The following is a 24,925-nucleotide window of genomic DNA, read 5'->3' on the forward strand; positions in this document are numbered from 1 at the left end:
CTGTCAGTGTGAGGTGGATTTCCTGGGCTTAGTTAACACATGACAAACAAGGGTTCTGCCCATTTGGGGACACAGCCTATGACTCTCCAAAAGTAAAACTTTCAAAAGCTATAGACCCTACCTACTGCCTAAAGGACAACCCAGTCAGCAGAAGCAAGTAAGGATGTATTCAGGCCCAGGATGAAGTGAAACCCCACGCGTAAGCGAGAAAGATAAAGACACCTCTGTGCTAGCTGCACCACTGCCTAGCATGGACTTGCTGTGCTGAGGAGGAGCAGCCCTGCTAAAGCCAGCAGGCTGTTGTAGTCACTGCTGGACTGCAGATTCAATCTTCCACTGACAGAAGGGCCAGGTCACCCCCTCCTCCGCAGCATCTATCAACTTGCACAGCTCAAGCTGCAACCACAAGGATCAGCCCACTATATGTGTTCACATCTGGAATGTCCCTTCAGTCTGCAAACAGAAATGCAGCACAGTTTACATCAAATCTAAATGCTAACAAGGTAGTTCTGGTCCAGTGTTATCAGGATGCACTGGGCAGTGGCAGGTATAGGTTACAGACTCTTGCTTCTGTCAGCAGAGCAACACATCTGCTGGCCTAGATTAAAAGGCAAGTGCTTAGAAAATGAAGCCAGGTTGGTATGGCCACGAGGGAAATCGGGGAGGTCGCAGCGCCGCAAGCAAAAGGCCTGAAGTCCTCCCGAGGCTGGGTAACAAGCAAGGCAAAGCAGAGCAACGGCTGCCTTCTAGGCCCCAAAGCATGCAAAAAAGTGACTTACACACACCCGCATGTATAGCCAAAGCACAAGCCAGGCCCAGCCAGCAAAGGCCTTACTTATGAACTGCTACCGACTTGGCTGTCCACCTGCGGAGGGTCAGAGACACGGCAGGCAGAGACCTCCTGAGCCACCAAGCCCAATCTTGCTGATACTGGCACGCTGTCTTGTAATCCTGCCATTAACTGCTTACACTTTCTGTCCTGCCCTATTTCTCTGCTCCACTGAAAGGCAATTCAGTGAACAGTGGCCCTTTTCTTACGGTAGTTACTTAGCCCTGTGCTTGCAGATGATCACAACACAGCTACTCATTCCTCGCTGCAGTGACTGAGCTGCAAGGGTTGTCGCATTGCATGGATCGGGTAGGATTTCTCATCCGAACAAATCTCTCACTGCTTTACTGAAGTTTTCACCATGTTGCTGCAGTTACTCTGCCAGCAGTGCCTCATTAACCTATTTAAAGCAACTCAGGCTGATCTAAGGGGGTCACAAAGCAAGACTTCAGCTTCTCTGCTGCTAATACTTTCTGGGTTTCCTTTCTATCACCTTCCCACCACCCTGCAACACACTTCTCATGCACAGGGGAGAAGCAGACCCAGGCACAATGGATGCCTTCAATATAGCAGCCCAGGAAGACCTCCCCACTTCTCCCCCTAAAAGAAGCCAGGTACCAGAGCATAGTACTTTACCTTCTACAGCACAGAGATGGAAACACCAACAAGCTTGGTGGCCCAGTCCCTGCTTTTCATCCAGGACAAATCCCCTTGCCAAGAAATTCCTGCAAAATCTTGCCCATGAAATAAGCCCCAAAATTGGGCGTTGAGACTGAATCGTGTAGCCATTGGCCCACAGAGAGGGCTGCTCTCCCCACCCAAAACTACCCTCTCCTCCGCATTGCAACTGTGTTAACTTCAAACACCTGGAACATTCCTGCCCATTAACTCTTTCTGGGGGCAGCCCACAGAGGGACACAGCTTGGCTTCCCAGCGGTCCTGGGCTGGCACCCTTTTGCACCACTTCCCTCAGTCCTCAAAGACTGAGGGGGGAAACCTGCGCAGAGACCAGCCCTAGCACCTTATAACACACCAAGAGTGCAGTGATGGACCCCAAAGCCTGTGGAATGCATCAGTCTGTCCTGTTCTCAAAGGCTCTGGGCTCACAGTGCACCAGCTGAGAAAGGACCGTTTTTGGTATCATGACAATCTGAGACATCTTTCTCCACAGGCTGAAGGGAGGCAGGCACTTCCCCAGGAGGTGTCTTGGAGGCAGCAGGACCTGAAGGGTTAAAGGAAGCTCAAATTGCCATGGGTCTGGGGTTTTTTTATTTTTTTTTCTTGATTGCTGCAAGGCCCAAGCAAACTCATAGTTTTGTCAGCAAACAGAAATGATGCAATTCCTCCCTCTCTGACGGTACTGTAAAGTACAAATTACACCATTCCCAGAAGGCCCTGTGATGCTAAGTGATGTGAAATCTATGCCTTCCTGTCCCTTGGCTCCTGCAGGCTTGGGATAAATAAGAGAGGCATCTGCACCCTCCCTGTCATCCAAGGGCTGCTCCCTTACTGCCTTGGCAGCAAATGGCTGGAGATCAGAGTTACTCAGGGACAGGAGGGATCCTGCTAATCTTCCTTCAGACTGCTGACACCTTCATTGCAGAGGCCAGCAGTCACTGTGAATTTTGTCTGTTTACACCCGCTCCTGCATGAGAGAAGAAAGGGCCACTTATGGTCAATCCATGCTCATAACACTGCCAGCAATGAGGCTGGCCCTCCCTAGGGCAAGCAGCAGCCCTGTCCTCAGCACCGGGGCTGGGGCAACACTGCTGAAGTCATGAGCCGGTGTTGACCACAGTGCTGCGATGGGCAAGGCAGAGGCCACAATGGGGCCAGGGACTGGGAGCTGGAGGCAGGGGCTGGGAGGGGGTCAGTGCAGGCAGTGGGTCCAGCCAGGGTCCCCAGGCCCACAGCAGCCACCCCCCAGGGACTTTGGACAAGGAACAGCACCTTTCAAAAACAATTCACAGAGAAACATCTTGTATTGAAGCTGCTTGAACTCTCTTCTGCTGAGAGCTGCACATTTCCAGACTATTTTCTTTCTTCTTTTCAGTGAAGCCTGACATGAGCAACCTTCAGAAGTTCATGCAGCGCCTCTCCAAGTACCTCTGGGTTATTTTCTCACTTCCCCCAGCTGGGACCATCTCCTGCCACACGGCAACCCTGCCAGGGTTAACGTGGTACTGAGAGGCCTCAAGGACAATGCTACATGTTCTGTCTAGCAACAGCCCTGAAGCTGATGCAACCAGAGCTCTACCCATGATACTGCACACAGCAGTGGGGTTCAGGGGAGGGCATGGTGGGAGCCACTGCCAAGAGAAAAAATGTGGCTCTGGAGACATAGGCAGACACAGTTACATAAGGCTGAGAAGCTGGCCAGAAGTGAATGGAGAACAGTGGTGTCTGACAGGGTCAGTGGTTTTCTCCTGCTTTACTATGCCTTTCTCCTCTCTTGGCATGACTCCAGTCCTTCTCTGGGTGCTCTCACATGGCATCTGCAGCACCCCCTTTGTGCTGCACAGACCCTCTCAGGGCTGAAACATGAGCACACAGCTCAGCACTTCACATTTCATAAATACAGCCAGGCCACCCCTTGTATGGTGTGGTGACAGAGGTGGCCGTACCCCGCAGGAGGCAGTTCTGCCAGCGAGACAGCTGGCAGTCCTGGCTCAGGACCTCTGTGCCCCACTAGCCCTGACGAGTCTCCCTCTCGCAGTTTGCCCCTCCATCTCAGCAGTTCTCTCCCACAGGTATCTTAGAATCAGACAATACCAGGTTGGAAGGGACCACAAGGATCATCTGGTCCAACCTTGGCAAAAGTACAGTCTACACAAGCTGGGTCAGCATGCTGTCCAGCTAAATCTTAAAAGTGTCCAACGTAGGGGAATCCACCACTTCCCTGGAGAGATTATTCCAATGGCTGATTGTTCTCATCACGAAAAATTTCCCTCTTTTGTCCAACCGGAGTCTCCCCAGGAGAAACTTGTACCCAGTATCCCTCATCTTTTCCATGTGACTCCTTGTAAAAAAGGAGTCTCCATCTTCTTTGTAGCCACCCTTTAAATACTGGAGCGTGGTGATAAGGTCTCCCCTAAACCTTATTTTCTCAAGGCTGAACAAGCCCAGTTCTTTCAGCCTTTCCTCATATGGCAACGTCCCAGTCCTTTGATCATCTTGGTGGAAGTTCTCTGCACCCTCTCCAGCCTGTCACCATATTTTTTGTATAGCAGGGACCAAAACTGAACACAGTATTCCAGGTATGGCCTGAGAAACACTGAGTAGAGAGAGATAATGACCTTTGTCTCTGCTGCTGATGCCCTTGCCGATGCAGCCCAGCATCCCATCAGCTGTATTTGCCACAGCAGCCACTGGTCACTCATATTGAGCTTGTTGTCCACCAGAATCCCCAGGTCCTCTTCCACAGAGCTGCTCCCCAGACAGGCAGATCCTGGTCTGTGCTGCACTTCAGGATTATGTTTTCCGAAATGCAAGACCTTACACTTGTCCTTGTTGTACTTTATAAGGTTCTTGTCAGCCCACTCTTCCAGCCTGTGCAGGTCACTCTACAGGGTAGTTCTCCCTTCCAAAGTGTCCCAGCTGTGCTGAGCAATCCAGATTGCTCACCCCAGCCATGGACCATTCCAGCAGCCGTGAGGGCCCTTGCGCGCTCAGCCTGGGCACCAGGTCTCTTGCAAGCATGCTGAGAGACATGCAGCGCCCTCCAGGGTCATGGGGACCTGGAAGCACTGCTGAGCTCCAGGCCAAACAGCCACAACAAAAGACTTGCAGGCCCTGTTACAGCTGCTATGGGGAATGCTCCACAAAGTGTGGCCTTTAGTGGCCCCTGAGTACAGGCACAGTGGAGAGAAACACCTTTTCCAGCCTTGCATTTTGCTTACATGCAGGTAAACATGATGTAAGTGCATGCCCTGTCTTTGAGTTGTGAGTTCAGAGGCTTGAGCTGTTGCATGCTGTGCGGAGGCAGCGACCAGCCGATGGGAGGGGATGGAAAGGGGCATGGGGGCTTTGCAGGGCAAGCCAACGCCATGAGCCTGCGATGAGGGGAGTGGGCAGCACGAGGCACCGGCCTCTCTCAGACCAGACAGGCCAGCCCCTCTCATGGCTGAATTTGAACCCTGGTGATGGAAACCCACCCCCTGCCCAACCAGTCTGCTCCAGCAACAACTGCTCGCCTCCTTACAGAGTGGTTGAGCCTGTGTATGTGTATTACCTTTTTTGGAGGGTGCCTAAATCACATCCCTTTTACTTCAAGCTAGGCTCCCTGCTTCCTGACCATGCCAACAGCAGATGTGGAGAACAAAATATCCCCCTCCTCTTGACAGCAGCTTTTTACAAGTTTGCAAGTTATTAAGACACCTCTCTATTAACGAGCTCGCAAGTTGTTAACAGGCACCTGTTCTGTCAAATGAGAGGACTGAGATCAATTTTTTTCTCATAGGTTGTGTTTCTAGAGCTTTCTTTTGCTTTCCGCTGGATCCCCTCCAGCTGATCCACTCGCCTCCGGGAACACAGTGTGCAAGACTGGAGGCCTAACCTGTGCTGAAGGGGGGCAGAAGAATTTCTTCACATGTCCTACACGTGACATTCCTGTTTATATACCCTAACAATGTTAGTTTTTTTCGCAACAGGATAACATTGTGGACTTGAGTTCAATTTGTCATGCACAATAACCTCCAGTTGTTTTTTGCAGCACCACTGCATCGTCACCGTGCTGCGCTCATTGTTCCCATGATTATTTATTCATGTGGGACAGTCAATAAATCTGGCTGTGGTGTTCAGCAATGATTGTGCCGCAGCTCCCAGCTGCCTCACACTGGAGAAATATGAGGCAGTTCATTACTTGTTCCTTCCACTTCACCCTCCTGGTTCCCAGGAAGGGCACTGAACTAGGTCAGAGCTCTTGTCCCACAGCAAACCAGGACAGGCCCTTCCCTCCCCGCATTGTGCAGCAGTGACATCAGGATCAGTCAGAAACAGAAGAGCCCAAAATAGGAAAGGAGAAGCCAAAGCGGAGGTGAAGATATTGGTGTCCTCTGCTCCCTGTTGCACTCTTCTGCTGAGTGCTACTTATCACGGTGAGAACAGAAACCCAGAAGACGACGCTCACCAAGCTCAGCTGGGCTACTCTGAGCAGCAATGAAGTGATGCAAAGCATTTTTTAAACAATTGTTGACATAGCAACAGAAATGGAATAAGATTGACTCAGTTCTACAATACCTTGACGTTTGTACCTCACTTGTTAGCAGTAAACAGTAGTAAAACACTGAATGCGTCACCAATTCAACAGGGCAGTGGTTCCCAGCTCTGCCTTTGAACAAGTAATTTCAGCACATCGCAAACTCCAAAGAAAGGTTCAGCTCAGGTTGCTGGATGACCAGCAGCAACACTTGGCATAAGAAACACTTATTTCATCCCTTCTTGTGATGCATGATTATTCCACTTAGTTGTTCCTGTCCTTCTCGTGGCAGTTAAAAGCTCTACTAAGCAAAACAGCTCATGACCCTGAAACTATACAAAGGGTTGCTAAAACTTTTAGGCTCATTCTGTGCACGGCAGCAAGGAGGCCTGGGTTCTGTCACAGGAGTGTGTGCGATGCAACATACACACACCACTGCTGAGCATCTGCACTATTGAGCCCTTGTCCTAAGCTCCCCATGGTCTCCCCATTTCTTAACTTATCATCATCATACAGCTCCTGTTCCCTCTATCTGAACTGGTCTTAACAAAGAGTTCTTTTGTTTTGCTTCTCTCTTATCCCCAAACTAAGTAAATGTTAAGAGGAGTTTTCAGCTCTCTTGTCCTTTGTGGAGTCAGGTGAGATGTTGAGGAGAGTGTTTTCTGTGGTGCTGAGGTGCAAAAGTAGAGCAGTTTATAGGCTTCTAATGGTATCAGTCTATAGGGTTGTTACTGTTGCTTCTGCAAGGACAGAAGGGTGAAGCAAACTTACTATTGCCACCAATCTTATAGATTGAGAAAATGTATTTCTGCATCTTAGTGACAAATTTGGACCTCTCGGGGCACACATTCAGACACTGTGTGGAAGACCCCACAGTGTAACCATTTCCCTAAAGTCTATGTTGTCCTAAATGCAACCAAAGTGTTTGCAATGCTAAAGCTTTGCAAGGCAGTACTTGGTCAAACTATTGGTTAAAAGCGTTCACTCTGGCTGTGCAGTTTGCTCTGCTTCCCTCTGTGCTTCCAAATTGTCCCACTGTTCATTTTTCCCACGACACTCAGCCTTTCCTGAATCACCTCTGCCCATATCAGACCTGAGAACTACTGACAGTTGTGCATGGCTGAGATCCTGGGCACTTGCCTTCACTCTAGCAACCACTGATAAACAAAGGAGCAGTTCATTGCCTTCTCTGCTGAAAGGTGACGGGTGCTCAGCAGCCTCCTGGGACAGGATGGCAGCCAGTCCCGCTGGGCAGCAGGACATTACTGTGCACGGAAATAGGGCACCCGGTAAAATGTTTACATCATGTTGTCTGAAGCAGCCCTGAGCAAATAGACACAGAAGAGGCCTGTAAGGTTCTCTGTAGATAAATATAAGATAATGCATCTAAAGAAAATTACTTAAACATGGTCTGCAGAGTGCTGAACTGGAACCTGGCAGTTGCACTGTAGGATAGATCGCAGGGTGTTAATGATTGTCCTCTGGAGACGTGGGCTCTGCAGGCCAGGGCACCTGAGAAGCAACAGAATGCGGTGCATTGCAGGAGGAGCACCGGGCGGGGCAGTGGCAGCTGTTCAGCTGCCCTACAACCCCCGGTGCGCTCGTGTCGAGTGCTGCATGGAGGTCTAGTCACCGCATCACAAGGTGGAGGGGAACATCCAGAGAAGGGCAGCTGATACAACAAAGGGAGGGGTGCCGCTACTGTTTGAGGACATCAAAAGTCTGGGAGGTGGGTTTGAGAAGGGAACAGAGGGGCAGAACTGAGTTTTGCAGTGGCATGAGGCAGCAGACAAGCTGAATGCCGAACACTTAGACCAAAACCCACAGCACAGGAAAAAGTGGCAGTTGTGAAAATTAGTCAGTGCTCAGTTTCCAACAGGTGCAAACAAGTACTTGTTATATGGCAGATGGGGAACTTCAGGATCTTGTCGCCACTGGGTGTTGCGGGGAGAGTGTCCGTGTGAACAGAGAGGGGACACGGGTGAACAACAGGTCCGTGAACCGGCCCGACGGGGCGGGAGCGACACCTGAACAGGTCCCCGGGGCGGGGGAGGGCGCGGCCCCAGCCGCTCACCGCCCTCGGGAGCGCCCCGGCGGGGCTGAGCCGAGCCCAGGTGGAGGGACCGGCGGTCACCCCGGCCCGGCGCGACCCCGCACCGCGCTGGCACCAGCCCCGAGTCGAGCGCCCCGCGGCGCGGCCCGGCCCTTCGCCCCCAGCGCCGGAGGAGCCGGACCGGGCCGGGCCGCGGCGGAGCGGAGCAGCCCCCGAGCCCCGCAGACTGGACGCACCGGGGCGGGCGGGCGGTGAGGGGAAGCAGGCGGGTGTGAGGGGCCCGGGCGGGGGACGGGACGCGGCTCGGTGTGGGGCGGGTGGGTGCGAGGGGCGCGGGCGGTCGCTGCTATCGCCCCTAGCCCCGCCTGCGTCTCTCCCCAGCAGGGCGCCCGGAGCAGCGCTGGAGGTGCCGCCGGGAAGCCGCGCCGCCGCGCCGGGGCTGCTGGAGTGCGGTCGCTGCCGGTACCTGCGCACGGCCAGGGGTGAGCGGGCAGGGAGGGGCCGCGGGACCCCGCGGTGGCTGCGGGAGCCGCTGCCTTTGTCCCGCTGGAGCGGCGCGCCCGGCCAGGGAGAGGTTCCTTCCTGGCCGGACCGCTGGGGCCCGGCCGTGTCCGCCCGGCCCCACCGCCGCCCTTCCCTCCAGCCTGCTGCCAGATGGTGGAAGCGCTGCTCGCCGTGCTCATCCTGGTCTGCAGCTCCGTGTCCTGCGGCCCGACGGGAGGTTACACGGGCCTGCCCAGCCTGGGCGGCATCTACTACTACCAGTACGGCGGGGCTTACAGCGGCTTCAGCGGCGCCGACGGGGACCGGGCCCGGCAGCTGGACCAGCGCTTCCAGCTGCTGAAGCTGCCGATTGCCAGGGCAGCGATGGCCGTGGGAGGGGGGCTCCTGGTCTTCTCTTGCACACTTATTTTGGTTGGTGTTCTACAGTTACCATGGCGTTTCCCAGCATGGCTGCTACTTGAATGCATCCTGGACATAATGGTTGCAATTGGCATGGTGCCTGCTCTCTACTATTTCTTCCATTTTCTGCTGGAGGTTTATAATTCATCAGTGTGCAGAGAGAGAGAGCAGCTTTATCAAAGCAAAGGCTACCAGGGCTTCAGGTGCAGCCTGCACGGGGCAGAGATTGCTGCCGGCCTCTCGGGCTGCGCGGCCGTCCTGGCGTACCTGCTGAGCGCAGGCCTGGCTGCCTGGGGCTACAGGACAGTTCACAAACTGAAACAGAAGCCAGAACAATTATATGAGCTTTAGAATGATTCCTCCACTCCACTAATGGTAAAGATTTTTGCCAGTCTCCTTCCTGAGACAAAGCAATACGTTTTTCCTTGCTCCTGGGCAGTGCATCCTTAGTGCTGCAGCAGAATACACATTGAATGCAGCTCTAAATACATCAGTCAAGCTGTTCCTAACTTGAATCTGCATTACTGAATTATTAGTAGACACAAAGTTAGTCCAAGGGCTTGTCTTCATCTGCTGGCACTCTCTTAGCAGAGGACTGTCCTCGTGGAGCTCAGCAGCAAACTGCCTGCATCACACGCAGCCTTGCACATAGCATCTCACCTCTGCCATGGCTTGTTCTCCTCCAAGGAGATCTTGCTACGAGTGCTGCTGTTACACCCTCTGCTGATGAACAGCTTATGTAGCTCTTTGCAAAGGGCGTGTGACTGCTCATGGAGAACAGAGCTCTTAAAAACGAGGGACTGAGGCCCATGGTTGTGGCAGCTCATTATTGCTTTCTTGTAGGTCTCTTAGAACTAATGGGGCAGTTTGAATGTGGCATTTATAGAGCTGTCAGAGAATCCTGAAATAAACTTGCAAAACGATGAATACACTCAGCCTCGGTTGTGACACAATGTCTTTTCAAACTCTCCTGGAGAGGGCACAGTTTTGTATGAAATGGTCTTTTACATAACTGGTATACAACAGTTTTGCTTAAAAAAGATACCCAGAATTGAGAGAATCAGCCAAAACTTTAACAGTTCAAACAGGTGGTTTAAAATAGAAATACATTATTTTCAAATACATTTTAAATGTACAAGTTGGGGAAATGAGATGCTGCTCTTGTATTATTTATTTTTAGAAAAGGTAAAATTTACTTAAAAAAAAACTTATTTAGGAAATTTAACAGGGAAAAGTAGTACTGGAATCACAAAATCAAACCTCAGAGTAAAGTGTCACTTTAGAGCAGTGTCCACGATGTGCATGGTCCATATAAGGATGGAACCACCACTGGCTTCACAGGTCAGTTCTGCCCATATTAAAAAAAAAAAGCAAAAAACAACAACAAAACACCACAAAAAACAACCAACCAATAAACAAACCAACCAACCAACCAAATAAAGACCCCAAAATCCAACCACCAACCTAAACATACAAGAAACATGCTTTGTCTTGGATATACCTCTGGTTTCACTGGCACCAGTGACTAAATCCTCAGTTACCAAACCCCATGGAACATTGTTGGAACTAGAGATGCAACAGTAAACCAAATGCTAACTAGAAACGCACCAGGTACTGGGGGCAATTTGATTTCTCTTGATGCACTGAGTGTTTCAGCACAGGGATGGATGTGAACACTCCACTGTGCTCTTGTTTCCTCTAATGGTTCTGCATCTCCTGCGTGCTGCAGCTCCTTCTAGAGACCCACACTACCATTTAGAGCGAGTTCATGGGGCAGGATTCAGAAAGCTGCCTAACAATTGGTATTATGAACTGCACCGTCACAGTGCTCTGCAAGTCGCTTTTGTGGGACGGCGGGTGGGGAAGCAGCAGAGCTGGGCGAGGAGACGCGGCCACGCGGCTGCTGCTCACACCGTGTCCAACTGCCACGCTGCACAAACTCCCTCCAGCCCAGTAATGGAATCAGAATGTATAGTCGGATGAAAGTAAAAATCTTTATTGCTAAGTCAGCTGAAAAGTTGATGCAAAAATATTCTTCCTTCTTGGACTGCTCTATACATCTGAATAAAGAATCAATGGAATAGTGTTTTCCAGCCATCTTACGTTACTCGCCTCTCCAAAGCAACACAAACACAGGCCACAGTGCTGAAGGTGCATTCACCGGACACCCTACTCCAATACATGATAAAAACGGGGATAATTATAGGTGCATGCCAGAGTGGGATACATAAAATATTCTCCTTTTTAAAACAAAAAACATGAAAAAAGATTATTTAATAAACAGTTGGTACACTGCAATATTTCTTTAACATGCACTGGGTCATATGAGTCCAATTAAAAAAAGGTAACATTTCAAAATGTGAAAAAAAGAGGAAAAAACACACTTGAGTCTTCAGGCAGCAATGGGACAGCAGACAACAACTGCGCAAAACCAAAGAGGTGAACATACGTACTGCTTGAAGATGGCCTTTGGCAAGGGACAGGAAAGCCGTCACCTGCAGGAGCACGGACACTCCAGAACGTCCCGGGCACGAGGAGCAGCATTTCGGCCTCGCAGCCTGTCCCCGAGGAATCCCTGTAACAGGACCTGACCCCTGAACTGAGGGTTCTGATCAGGTCCTGGCCATCTGTGGTGCTGCCTCCACCACGTTCCTGGTGCTGGGAACAACCTGGAGCTTGTCCCTTATCCTCAATATTTGGGCCCCAACTACTCATCACTGACTATAACCTTTATGAGTTGCTTTTGCAGAAGCCTTTCTGGACAGGACAGGGCAGACAGGTCAGTGCCTTTAAAGTACCTGTTCTCAGCGAGCATGCTCATCAGCAGAGCCGGAATCACCGAAGACATGGACAAACCGACTCACCAGACTAACTGGCAGGTGGCAGCATGGAGCAGCCAAGTCTCTTATGGCTGTTACCCAAGTCTGGCATCACCAGCAGGGACAAGAGCACCTGATGAGCGCAGGCTGAGAACCTCTCTCTAATAGCAAGTCTGTTCATGAATGGGACGTTCTTAGTGATGTGGCTCTGTGCAGATGATGTGTCACCTGTGCAAGAGCCACATACCAAATCAGGGAAGAGACTGAAGAACAGGAAGAGAACTGGGAAAACACTTTCCATCCCCTGCTACGAGTCCTGAGTCCTGCACTAGACTTGCTCATTCATACCTGTTGCACCCACAGCAGTGCTCTGAGGGAGTTTGAAATCTAAGGTGGTGTTAGTAAGTTAAGGTGAGGAAGACAAAGGAGAAGCTTGCTGCCTCCAGGGAGGCAGGAGAACAAAAGGTGGTGTGAAGCACTCAGGCGGTGCTGCCCAGAGTAAGACAAACAGTTCATAATATCAGCTTAAGCAGAGAAAGCCATGGACTCTACCTCATGTAACAGAACAAGCCATGTTCTGCTGGGACAGTTCACACCCACAGAAAATAGGAGCTCTCTTTCTGTCTCACAACCAGAAATGGCACTGGAGAATAAGGCTAAGCAGGAACTCCTTGCATTCCATTCTGCCACTACCAAGAGAAGCAGCAGCCCTGAGATCTGCAGGCTCCATTGCAGAGTTTTATTTTCCTTAGTCATTCCGCCCGAGCCAGGCAGAGCTGTTCACAACCCGCTCCCTGTGGCAACGCCAACGCGCCAGGCAATGCTGCTGGTTCAGACCGGCAACCACCCTGGGTTTTCCACATCAGTGCAAGAAACAGACCTGATCTGCATTAACATCTGCCCCATCCTAGTGCAAGGTTTGTCACAGTCTTACTCAGAAAGAAGAGTGTATTTCTGCACCAGTCCTGTAGAGCAGAGGTTGCTCTGCAGCCCTGGTAGGTGTCCGAAAGTGTTAGGCTGGGCACAGATGTTTGGTAAAATTCTCACCAGTGACTGAGTTCAAAGTTACAGTCAAATACATTGGGATGAGCCTTTTCTGCATACTTCTCTGAAGAGAACATGAAAGAGGTTTGGGGTTTAGTTTTTTTAACCTTTTCTGCTGTTGTTTCTCTGCCTCAGGGATTCAAATGCTGCTGTTTCTGTGATTCTAAGAATTAGCTTTTCTCTCAATTTCCAAATGACGCAGGCATTTAAACAGCCCAAATTTGTGAGAGTTAAACTTTGGAAAAAGTTGTGTTGTTTCACAATTACACTGTAACTAGCACAAAGTATATCCTAAAATGTTGCTCTCTTATGCATGGTAAAAATACATTTTTTTCCTAGTGAGAAGAAATTCAAGGTGCTTTGAAATCTTTGTAAAACTCCATTAGATTTTGTCAAAAGATATATTGACAGAATTCTACAAGTAGTCTGCACAGTATGTCCTTCTGAGCAAGGCCTGAATTTGATCCAAAAATATACAACTCGAGCCCCTCAAAGCTCTTGAGAATAAACTTTCAAGTTTTCTTCATAAATATAATTAATAAAGAGGAAAAGGCACTAGCCCACGTTACAGTCAGGATTATTGCACCACTGCTCTCTGCCAGCCGAGGAAGACGGATCCGCACGCCGCAGTGCTTGTTCACAGCCCCTGCACACAACGAGCACACAGGCAGCTGACTCACCTGCCGAGTGCAGACTGGCCAGCTCATCATGAGTGGGACTGCTTAATATCTTTTCCAGTGCTGATAAAGATGTTATTAAGATGAAAAGTTCTGGGTTTTTTTCCTTTTGCATTGAAAACTAAGCAGCAGTAAGTATGCTTTCACCTTGTTCGTGGCCAAATTGGGCAGGTATCATGAAATGCAGGTTGCTGGGGGTCTGGAATATGACTCCTGTTTTCAGAGGCAAGTGAGGACGCTGCAGCTGACAGTGCAGAGGTTTGTGTTGGTGGGACACAGCACTGGACGCTTCCCCAGCCCCACTGCAGGCAACTGGGCTTCCTCCTAGATAGAGCACCTCACTGAAACAAGCACGAGCTCCTGGTTTAATCCCATGTCTTCTGGGTACAGGAAGCCTCTCCTGCGAAGCATCCATGACAGAGGCAGCCAAGCTGCTGCTGAGCTGGGTCTGTGCTCTGCAGCTAGAAGCACTGGCTCTACACATCACCCTAATCAAACGGTCCAGAGAGGATCTTCCCTGTGCTCCACAGAAAATGCACCAGTAGGCACCTGTTTATTACTCAGCTGTGTACTTTCTCATCCTGCATAGGCTGATCCCACCATAACTCTCACTCTACCCTGCACCTGTGCTCATCAGAACACTGTTACTCTGAGTTCTCCACTGCCCTAACATCAATTGGGAAAAGCCCCCATCACACCTGCTGTGGAGTGCTTTCTCTCCCCTAACCCTAAATAATAAAGTGCTGGGCTGAAAGGGAGCAGAACAGCTTAAGTGCAATCAATGAAAGTGCTTGCAGTTAATGTAGGAAACCATTCTTGGGTCAGTTTCATTGCAACTGGCTGTATTCTTTCAAGGAATAACAAAGTCAGGTGCTGGGGGGCATGGGGGCTGCATCAGAAATATTCACAGGACTCCAAACACTGAACATTGCCCCTCAGCAGCCTCCTCACCCCCACACTCGTGCCAGCCCTTCCTGAAGAGCTGGCAGAACCTCGAGGTTCAAGGAGTCACAGGCAGGCGCTGGAACACCTGCCTTCTTCCTAGTGCTTGCACAGTTTCCAGACAGTCCCTAACAGAGCTCAGCTGCTGGTCTGAGTGCTCATAGAACAACTGAGACTCTCCAGTGAAAAGCGGACAGCCCAGACCTCAGCCCTCCCAATTCTTCCTCAACTCTGTTAAGGAAGCAGCAGAAGACTGTACTTCTAGCAGATCCCAGCTGCCCTTGGAGGGCCAGACAGCCCCTACGGTACAGAGCTTCCTGGCACAGACAATGCGGGAACAGTACTTGTGGGGTTACAAAGCTGTGTCAAACTCCTCTGGCAGAGTTGCTGCATGATCCTCCTTCTGCTCCTGATCTGCTCCATTCTCCTGGTGCTGCTTCATTTGCTCCTTCACTTCCTCCTCCAGATCAGGTGGCACCACAAATTGATCCTCTGGCTCCATCTGGGATGGAGCAGCAAAATAGCCTGTCTTCTTCTTGGGTGCCTCTGTGGCTACTTCGATGAGGTTGAGGCTCTCCTCCAAGGGCACTATGGAGCCGTTGGAAAGCTTCTTTCCATAAAGACAGCACGTGGAAAGAGATTTTTGCAGTTCACACTTCTCCTTGACCCCTCTCTGCACAGTGTTGCTGTTTACACTGTTCTGCCTCCGAATGATGAGGACAAGCCCAGCGTCATCCTCTGGCCCCCGAGCAGAGGAGCTGTACTCTGCAGCAGGAGGTTCGGACTCCAGGCCCTTCTCTCTACAGCAGTGGATGTCCACCTCTACCTCCACTTTACTACCATTTGTCATCACACCTTCCACGGGCTGCTCATCATCGCTGTCCAGACCGTTGTCAGACTGGTTGCTAGAGAAGGTGGCACTGGAAGGCTGGCGCTGAAAGATGCTGGAGGGGGGTACAGGATGCAGGCTGCAACGCCGCTCTTGTCGTGGTAGCAAACTGCCGTCAAGACCAACAGCGTTGTGTTCATCTGAAGCAGTAGAGCCCACCTCGCTGCTCACCTCAGAAGCAGACAGTTCACTGCTGAACTCTGAAGCGATCCCGCTGCTAGATGAAGGAGTTGCTGGCTTGGTGGTGGTGGTGGAACTAAATCCCCCAGAACCTGGCAGCGTGAGGCCGTGCATCTCACACGTGCAGCTGTCCTCACTGATGTTCAAACACACCACCATTGCAGCTACATTGTCCTGGCAACCATAGCTTTGGGCTAAAGTGCAGAGTTTCTTTGCAGCAGCTAGTGGGTCGTGCAGGTGGCGCACAGCTGAGACAGCCTCTGTGTAGGACACGTGTTCCCACAGAGCTTTGTTCCCCAGAAGCAGCAGCTCATCTTGTACAGTCAGTGGAATGGAGCTGACGTGTGGTTTGGGCAGGATCCAAGGATGCAAGTACGTGCAGCCCAGCATCCGAGTGCAGCAAGTCACACCATTGACCTTGTTGTCCTGCAGACAAGACAAACAGGGCAGTAGCATTAGATTTGCCACTAGATCATTTGGAGGACAGACCTTTGCCTGCCCGTGTACTGGTTTGGGGCACTAAGGAATGTTAATGCACAACTCCAGTACACAAGACTTTTTGTCACCTTCTGAAGAACTATACCAAACTATCCTGAAATGCTGCACATTGATCAGAGAATCTCAGTCTTGAGACTAACAAAAAATTTATTTTTTCAGTATGAGCGAGATAGTGACTTCTTACTTTCTCATTGCAAGGCCAATTATCTAGACATTAAATAATTTCTGTGTATTTTCTATTTCCCGCATATTAACATATACCTGTGTTCTGAAGTACAGACACTACATCCCGAGCAGAACGAGCAGGTGTCTCACACTCCTGCTGTAACCTGGGCTCTCCTTCCTGCTCCTGCTTGATAGTCCCCTGGCCAGCTTGGCACTAGTCTCCCAGCTGGAAAATTGCCCACAGTCCTTTGAAAAGTCAGTGCATGCTGAGTACGCAGCTTCCCCAGTGTTTTGGATTTAAAAATGTTCTTAATTTCTGTATCGTCTGTGTGTTAAACATTGCTGCTGCTGCTAAGTGTCAAAAGACAGCAGAGGACACATGGAGCAAAGTCTCCTTAGACAATGATTTCACTTTTATTTTTCATAATCCATCAATCAGTCAGTTTTTAAACCACTTAACATGCTACATTGATTCTACACTTGTTTTTAGTCTGAGTAGTATGGAGTATAGCACTTCACAGAGCTATAACACATGAACAGATTAACCCTGTCAGAAACACTTTTATCAAATAATCTGATGCTTTTAAAAAGACCCACTGAGCATAAAACTCATATGACCGGCAATGATTTCTCAGACCTTCACTGACAACTTGTTTTCCAGTTCTTTGGAACTTCCCTGTTATTTCCATGTGTTTGTACCAAGCTCCTGGGTCCAAACCTACCTCTGTTATAATGGCTTTTTGCTCCTTGACTCTCTTGGCTTCCTCTGAACACTGTTCAAGGCTGAAGACTTTGGAGAGAGGGAGTGGTTTTCCACTTCGGCACAGAATGGCTTGGCACGTCCCCACATTGGCCACCGTCAGAAAAAAATTGCTGACTGGATCAGTCATATCATGACGAATGTAGCAAAGGACAGCAGAGGAACCCAACTTCTGCCCGGCCATGCCCAGCTTCCTGTGGGAGGAGAAGGGGTAGGAAGGCTCCAGACTCCAGCGATGGGCATTCTGGAGGGCTGCCTCACCCACCTAATGCATTAATATATACCTATGCAGGTCCCACCAAGACCAGCTTGCTCACTGTCCTACCTGTGGGAGACCAAGAAGGTGTTGGACATGAACATGGTGTCTGACTGTTGTACCTCCTCCAAGAGTACATCAGCCATGGTGCACTGCAGTAAGCGTGGCAGCTCCTCATTCTTGTCACCATCAAACATGCCATACACAGCCTCCACCCCCTCCGCAAAGCTCCCCAGTGCCAGGGAAGACACACACAGCCTGTTAGAAAAGCATATGAGCAAAGTTAATGTGTCTCAAACGATTACATTGTTCCCAAAACCACAGCCATCAGGCACCTTGCCATGAGTGCTGTTCTCACAAGGCAGCAAAGCCATCATCCCTGCATTCACTGCCTCATGAGATGTACAGCTGCAGTTCATTATTGGAATTCCCCAGCCCTCCCCAACCACACTCAGGAGAGGGCAATGGGCACAGCCAGCAAGAGAAAGAAAAAGCATCTCTGCTAGGATGGAAAGCAACGTCCAGGCGTTCCAGGATCAGCATGAAAACTCAGGGAAAGGACAATGCAGAGGCTTAAGTTACCAAGACTGTGAAAGAGACCTGGAGAGACAGAGGGACAGACAAGTTCTTGAGCAAAACAGTTCTGCCTGGGTTCTTAGGAGTGCACTCCACTCAGCACCCTGAGAAGACGAAGTGTCAGCATGCAGCAGACCACAATACTCACTTATTTCTTTGGCCTGCCATCTCAGCTACTCCATGACTCCAGAAGGTAGAAGTGAGTGCTGAGTCTGCCGTAAGGGAGGGCTTAGCATCAATCTTCAGTGTGGTAATGTGACTACAGAGAGGGAAGAACAGAAGTCACTCTCTCCTAGAGCCTGCTGAACAGCTTTTGGCCAAAGGACCTTGCCCAGCTTAGAGTTTTAGACAGCAGCCGGTGAAAAAGAACTGTGTCAAGGAGAGGAGTTTAAGGTCCTGGCATGGAACACTATAACATCATGCAGTGCTGTGATACATACTTCACCATCCCACCTCCCCTCCTGGGAAGGGTTCCCCTTCCCTGTGCAGGTCACTACTGTGTTGGCATCTCCACGGCTCACCTGAAGATTTCCAACGTCTTGTGTTCTAGCACCAGGTTTGTGTTTCCGCTCAGGTCCAACTCTTGCAAGGCAGCTGGCAGTGCCTCAGGGATTAGGATTTCGGTTAACTCATTGCAGCTCAAGTCCACAAACTGCAGTATCAAAAAAAGCACAATGACAAAGAAAATATTCTCTGTTCTCTAATGTGATCAGTTCCTCCACCACTCCTTCCAAACAACATATGAGCACACAAACAGGTCAGGAAAATGGGTCTGACCTACCAGTAAAAGAACAATTTATAAGCAGCAAATACTTATAACCTGCAATAGCCAAGACTCCAATACTGAAAGAATATGTTAAACTAGGGATAATAGAAGGCCTATATATACAAACCTGCCTCACTACAGAACACTCCCTCCCTCTTAAATGGTGAACCGGAAATACACCAAGTCAGAGACAGATGGTAAAGACAAATGAGAGATGAGCCACCTTTGATCAACTCTGAAAAGCAACAGATCTAGAATGCATATTCTGTGCCCTCTTCTCAGGCTGATCACACATAACGCTGGGATCTCCCATTCCTCTCCTAGCAGGTACTCTTCATTCTCCAACCCAAACTTTCCCCTGATACCTCTTTACCTTCTCCACAAGACTACCTGAATACGGGGCAAGTGCAGGATCTCTGGAAAGATGCTGATTTCATTAGAGTGTGCAGTAAGTGTATGAAGCAGCTTGCAGTTTGCCACTGTGGTGGGAATTGTTTTCAGTTTGTTACCACTGAGATTCAGCTCTTCCAAGTGCTCCAGCTTACTGAGTTTGCTGAAAGGGAAACAAAAGAATACTATATCTTACAGGCAAGAACTTGTCACTTTCTGAACATCCCTTCCCTCTAGCCAATCAACTGCACCACAAAAAAATAGCTGATACTATGTAGTTTTCATACTAGAAAGACAGCGTGATATACTGGTTAAAAGAAGCAGATAAAAAATTCTCACTGAACAAGAACTTATGTAACTGAGAGCAACTGGAATAAGTTAGTAGGAACACATGGGAGTCTCCAGCCTCTTAAGTTTCTATGCTGAGCATAGATTTATTTCTATTTAAACTCCGAATTGTAAGCCTGGTGCATGAATTAATGAATTAAATTACATGACCTGCACCGGGTAGGATTTCAGACAAGTCTGAATGAGGGTGTTCTGGCAAGACTGGAAAGCAACAGAAGGCAGCACAGTAAGCTGCATGCCAGCGGCACGGAGGCTGCGCAGGAACACCACCCTCATTCCCACACACCCACCGCAGCCAGGAGGACAGAACCACCGCAGCCAACAGCACCCCGTGCCAATGCCCCGACACGTGCTGCTCCTCGGGGTGTCCAGGAATGGCTGGCCTTGTCACCAGTCAGCAGAGGGAGCACCTTGCTTTGACACCGGTTCTGTACAGTTGCAGTAAGGCAGGCAACATCCTCCTGGTCAGCACCATCTCACCCCCCAGCACTACTTACCTTGCAGGGAAAGTCTGTAGGTTGTTGTTTGCCAGATGCAAGATCCGTAGGCTTGGGTGCCCCACCAAGACAGGGATGCACTGATCTGTGAGGTTATTATTGGTCAAGTAAAGCAGCTGCAGCATGCTCAGACTCTCCTCCTCTGTACATGCAGGCGGCAAGGACTCCAGGCTGTTTGCAGATGCATTCAGGTACCTGAGGCTAACCATAGTAAGTGCAAAAATCAGACTTTACATCATCTAAACTACTCCATTAACAGCAGGAAAAGGAGCTATAAAATTGCCATTGTGGACAGAGCAACAGCATTAGACAGGAGGCCAGACAACACAGTGTAACATCCCTACTCACATTTTTATGAGTCTGCTAATGATTATCAGCTATATAGCAAAAAGCATTTAACAACCAACAGTGCTGAAGAGCCTGTGAAGGGGGTGGGTAATACTGGTGGAAGCAGACTACATAAACTCTTACTCAGTCTTTAAAAGAAGGGTTGACACGTCTGAATAGACAGTTAGGAAGGGTTGTTCATTTGTAAGGGTCTCTCTCACTGTTCTCCAATGACCTGATGTACTTTCTGCTGTAGTAACTGAAAATCTGTATGGCTTCTTACCTTTGCAACTACTTTAAAAGACAAAACTCTTCAGGCAGTAATATGATCTTCGAACCAGTTGCAACTGAAGCTAATTCTTCAGTTGGCTGTTGGGTAAGGAAAGCCTCTGTTTTTCTGTAATTAAACAGTAACAGGGACTGATTCCCTCAAATCAGTTTGATGACTTCCTCATGGTGCCTCAATCACCCTCTCATAAAGCACACGCCTCATTATCTCCTGTGCAAAGGGCACCTTGCAAGGACCATCGGAGGTGCCACTATCGGCCTTTACAGCTCCAAAGATTAATGCAGACAACAGACACTCGCTACTGCCACTCACTTCAGAGCCTTGACAAAGAGCGTCTCTGGGAGTTTAGTCAACAGGTTGTGCTGCAGGTCCAGCACCTCCAGGGGAATGTGTTCTACAAGGGGTGGAAGGCTCTGCAGACGGTTGTGCCCCACCATCAACTTCCGAAGGCTCAAGCTGCTGAGGATCCTAGAAAGACACAGGGTTTTCTGTATCAGCTTGGTTCACTCCTCTTCACATCCACAGAGTGGGAAAGGTAGTATTTAATTGTTATAATTCGACTGTACAGCAGATTAAAATACACTGATCCATAAAACAAATAACGACAAAGCAGAAAAACACATGTGGAAGGTGCCTCAATCACTGTGAACACTTGCAAGTGAACATTCATTTCCCTCTATGCTACTGCAGGTCAGTACCTGGCAGTGCAAACCTGTCTGTGTGCATACGCCAAGCACTCTGTCAGGCAGAAAAAAGAAAGAGAGGTCAAAAGGATGGATTTAAATGATCGTTCTCACTTGTAGTCAGAAATAAGTTCTTCCCTTGCCAACTTAAATTTAGAGCTTTACCATGCTGCACAGCGCTCCTGTATTACTTCTGCAAAACATAGTTAAAACTTCTTTTTTTCATCCATTGGCACTGCTAAAATTATTTTCTAAGTTCTCATTATTGCATTCTCGTCACATCCTTTTCTGCTTTTGATGCATGTAGTCTTGTCTCTGACAACCATTAGAATGTCACTGTGAAGATCACTTCCCATGCCTGCTGCTTAAACTGCTTCAACCTGCTCTCTGCATTTCTCCACTGTAATCCACCCTTCCGTTCAATTTCAATACAGCTTACCCTACACACTGTGTCTCATTCATCACAGTCATACCCCCACCAAACACACTTGTTTGGCTACCAACATTTGTGCTTTGCTTCTTCCCATGATATCCCTGGTACCTTGTAGAAGTCATCATAAATATCTGCAAAATTATATTAGTTCTTGGTTCCCCTTTACCACATTTCTGCAGAAACTGAAAAGGAAACACGGAGAAAGGAGTTGGCTACTGAATTGCTGTCAAAGCTACTTCTGAGATCAGCTATATTGTACCTGATATCTCCCTGTGAAAGGTAACAGATGAAATCTCTGTGGGGCAATAAAAGACATATTGGGACCTCACCTATGACCTGTGTTCACAAACACTATGGTAACACAAATAAATCATAGCAGTGCGTTCTACTTCAGGTGCAAACAGCTGCAGCAGAAGCCAGAAGTGTAGGATGAAATTACTTGGCCCCTGTAATTCAACAAGCTGATTTGGAAGTTAGTTCTTTCCAACATTTGAATACAGAGTATTTTCAATGCCGCACACAGAAAGTAAGTGGATTATATCTGTGCACAACAAGGAACAAAGCAAGTGGAACAGCATTTCTCCTCAGTCAGCTCACCACAGAAGAAAGCTCAGCTCTGTATAAGAAGGTTTGCTGACCTTGATGGAAGCTCCACAAGGAAATTGTAGCTCACGTCCAAAACTTCCAGTTTCTTTGCTTCACAGGCCCAGTCTGGGACACACTGCAGTTGATTGCTGAGAAAGGCAAGGGGGAAAAGCTAAACAGTAGCACTCCATATGGAACACAGGCTGTTTGAATGGTGCATGACGGCAACAGCCAAACCAAAACAACAGGCAGAAAATGAACAACAGTACCTGAGCTAGTCATGCAGAATTTAGCTCACAGCTGGCTGTGTAATGCAAACTGAGCTGGTGCATGACTGGTAGAAGTACTGATGCAAGGTTCTGATGACCAGGCTTTTTGTTTACAGCACTGACATCAGCAAAACAGGCCACCCTATGCTATCCTGCTGTTGTGCTTCAACCCAGAACTGAAGCAAACGGTGCTCAGGTCCCCTGGGTATCCTGTCTTACAGGTCTCACAATGCTGCTCCGAGGGCAGATGTCAGCAATGATGCCAACAGCAGGGATCACTGGCAGCTACTCTAAATGTTCGCTCCACGGACTCCCACCATTCAGCTCAGTAAGCTGCCACAAGTCCAGTGGTCCGTGCTTTGTTTTTGTGCTGCTGACAACCTAGAGCTGAAGGAGAGCCAGTCACCTCAACAGGTCGCACTGGTTCAGAGGGGCTTCTGCTCTCGGACACTTGCATCACCCTTTAGTGCTGGGCTTTCGAGTTCTATTGTGAAGGCGGAATAACTTCCCTCAATTGCTCTCAACTCTTTCAAAAACTTGAAAGCTCAAGAAAATTTCCATCGAAAACAGCAAAGGTGTCCAGATACTTGCTTTATATTCTGTGGTGTATAGTTACTTACTGAGAGAGTTCTAGACATGTCAGTTGACCAGGAACTGGATAAATATTGACAGTTGTCAGACCTGATGAAGTAAAGCAAATAATTATGATTGCAGGGCTTCAGAGGAAAAACAGCATATAGGAGCAGACAGAGTAGCTAGCAAGTGATACCCATAGTCTTACTTTATGGATATTCAGGGTTTCTACTTGTAGTTCCCAAGACAGAGTTCACACTTCATACATCTGCCATATCACACGACAGCTTTTCACTATCCCGTTTCTCCATCTGCCACGTGGGGCACCAGAACAAGGAAAAACTGTACTTTTATTTGTGGACTCCCAAACACATCTCACTGGAAGAAGAATTCCTTGGACAGTAAACTCAACCCCACAACCTCCTCCCATTACACAGCCTGCTTACACACATACATATATGATCCCTAGGAGCTGACCTCAGAAGACCCATCACACATGGTCTCACTGCTGTAACATCAGCACAAGTTCTTTTGTGTGTGTGGGAGAGGACAAAGGGCTATTTTAATTTGTTCTCAGGGCTTGAAGGAAGAAGGCAGGTGAAGAAGGCAAAGAGACGTACAGTTGCTGTTTGCATAGAGGGCCCGCAGGGAGAAGCCGCTCAGCGTCAACTCTTTCAGCTTATTCCGCTCGCAGTGCAGCTGCTCCAGGCTGCCCAAGGAGCTCAGATCCAGATCTGTCATCTGATTGTCTCGTAAATCCATGTAAGTCACAGATTTGTTCCCCTCCAGAGTGTCAGTTGCTGCTCTCTTCAGGTTGTTCAGCCTAAACACTCAGAGATAAGAGTTCTAAAGTCAGAAAACAGGGCACTGAACACTGGACATCAGTAAAAAGAAAGAAGCAAGAAGAGGAAAGGAAGAGTTCTGGTGAAGGCTAATGCCAAAGGTGAGCACAGTGAAACGCGTGAGGAGTAATGGTGGGTTTCAGGTAGTGAATACAAAGGAAAATATTTCCTTTGCACTGCTATGTGAAACCACTTTACTAATTCCCCAATGTTTAAGAGATTCTGAAGGTTAGTCTAGAAACCAGAAGCCAGGCCAAGGGACAGCTGCTTTGCACAGCCACAGGAAGCTAATGCAGAGACCAGACACTAGGCTGCTGTGCCACTGACAGAAAGTTCTTTGTCCCCTTCTGAGAGCTCTGCAGTCGGCAGCCTGGAGAACCAGAACCACAACTCTGGGACAGGGGGAAGGCAAAAAGGGCAGGAGAGATCAAAGCTCATGGTAACCATGGAACAAAAGAGGAAACTCGAGGGCTGAGCCACATTCAGTGGCTTAAGGCATTGCTCAGTTAACCTCGCTTCTCTAAGTGAATTCTGCACTCCCCAAAAGCCAAACAATCAGTAAGAGAAAAAAATTACACCTAGCTTATTGCAAAACGTGCTAGAAAGTTACACAGCTCCTCTGCTGTAAAAGAAAGTGGCATCTGGTTCACACGCACATGCGAGTTTTCCACCCTCACCTCAGGTCCACACTCTTGATGTGACTCATACGGTTCAGTGCCGCAAGGTCCAGGGTGTCCAGCGAGTTCCCTGCCAGTGCTAGTTTGTCTAAGACCACGAGTTTCTCACAAACTGCTGGCAGTTCACAGAAGTTATTGAAGGAAAGCCCAAGACAGCTGAGCTGTTGCAGACTTCCCAGTTCTTCTGGTAAGGACGTGAGGAAATTCCCATCAAGCCAGAAGGTCTGGAGGCTGCAGCAGTGAAAAGGAGAAAGAAAATAATTCAACAAAGAGTAGTGAACAGTTAGCATTTTCAGTTAATTTCCTTGTATAGCTAGCTCGTCTCAATGTGGTTATTTTTTAAAGGTACCTAAAAGCTAATTTTGTTCTTATACACATGAAGTTACTGGAGCACTTTTATTATGCATGTAATGGGCTTGGAACTGCATGGATGTAATACCAAATTGCTCCTAAATTAT

General features: G+C 48.9%; 2 protein-coding genes across 3 annotated transcripts in view; one reads left to right on the plus strand and one right to left on the minus strand.

The window, feature by feature from the left end:
• Positions 1 to 7,926: 7,926 nt before the first annotated feature.
• On the plus strand, positions 7,927 to 9,932 carry MARVELD3 (MARVEL domain containing 3; the record flags this gene model as incomplete). The annotated part of the gene is made up of 3 exons (XM_082062937.1): positions 7,927 to 8,330; positions 8,461 to 8,561; positions 8,723 to 9,932. The coding sequence occupies 3 exons, from the start codon at positions 7,927 to 7,929 to the stop codon at positions 9,331 to 9,333; spliced, it is 1,116 nt and encodes a 371-aa protein (XP_081919063.1). The 3' UTR covers positions 9,334 to 9,932.
• A 1,030-nt stretch (positions 9,933 to 10,962) lies between these two features.
• The window catches only part of PHLPP2 (PH domain and leucine rich repeat protein phosphatase 2), a 29,590-nt gene continuing 15,627 nt past the window's right edge, over positions 10,963 to 24,925 (minus strand). The window contains exons 8-19 of one of the 2 annotated variants that reach the window (XM_082062492.1): positions 24,468 to 24,698; positions 23,569 to 23,771; positions 22,996 to 23,056; positions 22,160 to 22,255; positions 20,718 to 20,873; positions 19,790 to 19,990; positions 18,945 to 19,107; positions 18,310 to 18,440; positions 17,937 to 18,047; positions 17,282 to 17,470; positions 16,919 to 17,150; positions 10,963 to 15,959 (exon numbers count right to left, since the gene is read on the minus strand). In XM_082062492.1, coding sequence (XP_081918618.1) covers positions 14,817 to 15,959; positions 16,919 to 17,150; positions 17,282 to 17,470; positions 17,937 to 18,047; positions 18,310 to 18,440; positions 18,945 to 19,107; positions 19,790 to 19,990; positions 20,718 to 20,873; positions 22,160 to 22,255; positions 22,996 to 23,056; positions 23,569 to 23,771; positions 24,468 to 24,698 — 2,917 coding nt within the window. In that variant the 3' untranslated portion in view covers positions 10,963 to 14,816. The remainder of the gene's footprint in view (positions 15,960 to 16,918; positions 17,151 to 17,281; positions 17,471 to 17,936; positions 18,048 to 18,309; positions 18,441 to 18,944; positions 19,108 to 19,789; positions 19,991 to 20,717; positions 20,874 to 22,159; positions 22,256 to 22,995; positions 23,057 to 23,568; positions 23,772 to 24,467; positions 24,699 to 24,925) is intronic. The other variant, XM_082062493.1, reaches the window with a different exon arrangement.

Source organism: Streptopelia decaocto (genome assembly GCF_964273445.1).
Source record: "Streptopelia decaocto genome assembly, chromosome: 11".
NCBI lineage: Eukaryota > Metazoa > Chordata > Aves > Columbiformes > Columbidae > Streptopelia > Streptopelia decaocto.